General features: G+C 31.7%; 1 protein-coding gene across 1 annotated transcript; it reads right to left on the bottom strand.

Moving 5' to 3' along the window:
- Positions 1 to 1460: 1460 nt before the first annotated feature.
- Positions 1461 to 3437, bottom strand: LOC100641099 (sodium/hydrogen exchanger 8-like). The gene is made up of 6 exons (XM_020004347.1): positions 3232 to 3437; positions 2801 to 2949; positions 2702 to 2755; positions 2390 to 2499; positions 2305 to 2344; positions 1461 to 1916 (listed from the first exon to the last, which is right to left on the bottom strand). Exons 1-6 carry the CDS (start codon positions 3254 to 3256, stop codon positions 1770 to 1772), a joined length of 525 nt encoding a protein of 174 aa, XP_019859906.1. The 5' UTR covers positions 3257 to 3437; the 3' UTR covers positions 1461 to 1769.
- Positions 3438 to 3608: the final 171 nt, after the last annotated feature.

Here is a 3608-nt window from a genome sequence, read left to right as displayed (position 1 = left end):
CAGTTATAAAATAGATCTAGGATGGAAGATAGTTGGTCTCAGAAGCCATAAGGAGACTCCATTTGTTGTCTTTGGGTGAGACAAGACCTATCTCTAGCATTTCTATTGGACCTCCTCGCTCTCAGTTTTCTCCTCCTCAGTCTTGCTCCTTCTTCTCTCCCAATCAAGCAGTCGACGAGCTTCACGAGCATCTTCTTGTGAATTATAGTCGGTTTCAGTTGATTTTGACCGGATGTTTTCATCATCAAAACGTCACGTGTAGCCCCACCCACACGCAAATAAATGGCTGAAAACTTCATCATGCTCCTTTCTTCTTGTTGTAACTTGTTCATTATCCTATTTTGGTTGCTGCTAGCCATGCAGTTGACATGAAGGATCTTTGTGCTTGCTATTTACCTGAAGAAAGAATCAAGAGATGCAAAATTTCAACGGAGTTTCTAAGCGGCAATGGTGAAGACAAATAACGAAGGCTTAGAGAGGTACAGGAGACTAAGTGAGACTTCTATCTGGAGTGCAAAGTCTTCTTGTTCAATTATATCTTGGCCTGGAGTGATCCTTTTGCTTAATTTGATTTTTAAATAATAAAAACAAGATTATTGACAATAATTATTGATTATTGATAATAATAATAATTATTATCAATAATTAATAATAATAATAATTAATTATTTAATAATCAATTATTATTATTATTATTATTATTATATTATTATTATTATTATTATTATTATTATTATTATTATTATTATTATTATTATTATTATTATTATTATTATTATTATTATTATTATTAGTTGTTGTTCCATCAGTTGTTGTTCCATCAGTTGTTGCTGCCACTTCAACTGAAAGAGTACGAGCAGAAGGTACATGTAAAGCTAAAACTTGTTATTTAATTTAACTTCATGCCAGTTATTCCTGAAGTTGCTTATAGAGTGGTGTCAGAATGTATTTCAGAGCTCAAACACTGTGGGATTGATCTTCACTTCTTAGCAGAGAAGTTATTAGAGAAGAAGATAATAAATAATAGACACAAGAAGAAAGCCATTGATGAATACAGTGGACGTACCACTGACCAGAGAATGGATCAACTACTTGACATTATTAAAGACTCTGTACAACAAGAGGGAAAGGTTTTTGAGTATATTTTAGAAATACTCAAAGACGAAGATACCATACTAGCTAACAAACTGTATGAAGATATGATTAATAAATATGAACAAAAAAAAAAACAATATAAACAATATAAATAATAGCAACTAAACTAGTTAGAGCTCCTTATCGCTAACTTGCTTTAATTTTATTCTTTAGTATAACAAGGAATATAAAAATTTGTACTTTGTTTTCGTAATTTTTTTAATTGAATTAATAATTTTTAATTTGAAAAGAATTTTTTTGTTGCAAGTTTTCCCTTCCTGCTCATTCTCCCTGGAAACTGTTACTTGCTGAGGATAAATGCAAAATTAGTTTATAAAAAGTCAAAGCTACCTTGGAAGAAAGTAGCTATTTTGCAAGTATTATTGAATCATAAATAAAATGAAATTAATTGTGTGATTTAAAGATGAGTTCAAACTGACTGGACAAGAATAAGACAATACATGTAGTCTCAAAAATAATGAAAATAATAATTAATAATGATGATTAAGAACACATCTTATACTAAATAACAATGAGAGATGGAGAGAGAGAGAGAATTGAACACAGAAGACATTAAATAATACACTGATAATAATAACACTGATACATGTAATGAGGAGGTAGTGCAGTAGTGATTATGATAACAGTGTAGAGACAGTACTCTCCTCCTCTCCAGCAGTGGTCTCATGAATCTCATCATGATCAGAGAGTGAGTCATTCCTCAGTCCTTGGTACCACTCAACTGTCTTCTGCTGCATATCAAACTGAGAGGCTTTCACTTCCTGGAGGTAGAGAGAAATATAAATACATATAAATAATTATGAAATGCACTTTATGATATGATCAACAAACACTACCGTAGGGTGCCTTTTTTCGAGGACAGTAAATTTCACAGATTTCACAATTTTCTTTAAAATTCGCAAAAATTACTTCCGCAAAAATCAAATTAATATGGTACAAGATGGCAGACAGCATAAATTTGCAAAAAATAATCTGCAAAATAAAAATCTGTGAAACCTATAGCCCTTGAAAAAAAGGTGCCCTACAGTATACATATATCTACCAATATAAAGCATAATTAGTACACGTATATTGATAGACTACTGATAAATTACTAAAATATACTAGAATATACTGATAAATTACTAAATCAACTACATGTATTATTACCTCTTTTGTGAAGCGTCTGATGAAAAATGGTCTGATATACCTAAGACACAGTTAATAACTATTAATAACTATTAGCCACACCCACCTGTAGTCAATAAACATGAACCATTGGGAGCAGTTCCTCAGTCGATTGTACACACGAGGAGACATCATGAACCTTTCATTGACTGGAGAGGACATACTAATAGCAGTATCCTATTAATAACCAGTAATTAATAAATAGGATATTAATAACTAATGACTTTAATAACTATTACTTAATAATAACCAATAATTAATTACATACTTAATAACCAAAAATTAATAACTACTTAATAACCACCAATTAATAACCACTAACTAATAACTACTGACACTAGATCTAAATCTCTAATACAGTTAAAAGTTACTCCATTACCTGTTCCTCTGTTTTACTTAATGTAAGTTTAGCTCCTTTATCTGCCTTTAAAAACTACATAGGAGATATAAACCACACCCCTGCCCCACACCTCATTACCTTAAGTAGTGGCAGTGTTGATCCCCCCAGTATTACAATAGTGAACAGTACAATCACTAGTGTGGTGGTTACTATATAGCCTGTCACTTCTTTGTTGAAATAATCTTTTAAGTTCTCAGCTAGTGCAAATGCCACTGCACCTCTTAGACCTGGAATAAAAGAAAAGAATAATAATAACTAAAGGGGAGAGAGTTTTATTACAATTCCTGGAATCTGGGCCAAATTTTTGCCAAAAATGAAAAGTAGAGAATTTTCCATTTTTATTACATTTTCTGATACATATACATGATATTATGTTGTGTAAAAAGTTTGAGCTGATTCCGATCAAAATTGGATTTTTTACAAATTTTAAAAGTTGCTCAAATGAGTTGCATTTTAATTAATTAGTGGGTGTGGTTATTACACTAATTAGTAGGCATAGCTCCACATACCTGAGTACCACATGATACACTGCATCCTAATGCTGATCTTAATAGACCTGCAGCAGTTCACTAGTGCTGTCAATGGGAATATATTAGCTGCTCTTCCTGCCAGTATCAGTACCACACTCCATATTATGAGAGCCAGGTCAAAGTATTTATTAATAGTGAATACTGCTAGTCCAAGGTACAGGAACACACCAGTCTCTGTAGAATAATGGACAATGGAAAGAATATAATAATATAATATAATATAACATATACAATATACAGTACTTAGTGGTAATGAGAAGTGAGAACATAGAGACAGGAATATGCTGTATAGGGTAAAATTTTTGAGGCCTATAAATTATGTGGATTTCACAAATTTTTGAAGATTCGCAAAAATC

The sequence above is a fragment of the Amphimedon queenslandica genome, unplaced genomic scaffold (genome assembly GCF_000090795.2).
Source record: "Amphimedon queenslandica unplaced genomic scaffold, v1.1 AMPQUscaffold_12258, whole genome shotgun sequence".
Taxonomy (NCBI): Eukaryota; Metazoa; Porifera; class Demospongiae; order Haplosclerida; family Niphatidae; genus Amphimedon; species Amphimedon queenslandica.
Note: the sequence above shows the minus strand (reverse complement) of the source record. Positions and strands in the feature narration are given on the sequence as shown.

What these genes read in the sequence shown, in the direction of transcription:
- LOC100641099 (XM_020004347.1), bottom strand. Translation starts at nt 3,256, where the DNA reads ATGCAGTGTATCATGTGGTACTCAG. An exon ending in GTGTATCATGTGGTACTCAG is followed by an intron (nt 2,950 to 3,231) that starts GTATGTGGAGCT and finishes CTTTTATTCCAG; the next exon opens with GTCTAAGAGGTGCAGTGGCA. An exon ending in TTCATGTTTATTGACTACAG is followed by an intron (nt 2,345 to 2,389) that starts GTGGGTGTGGCT and finishes ACTGTGTCTTAG; the next exon opens with GTATATCAGACCATTTTTCA.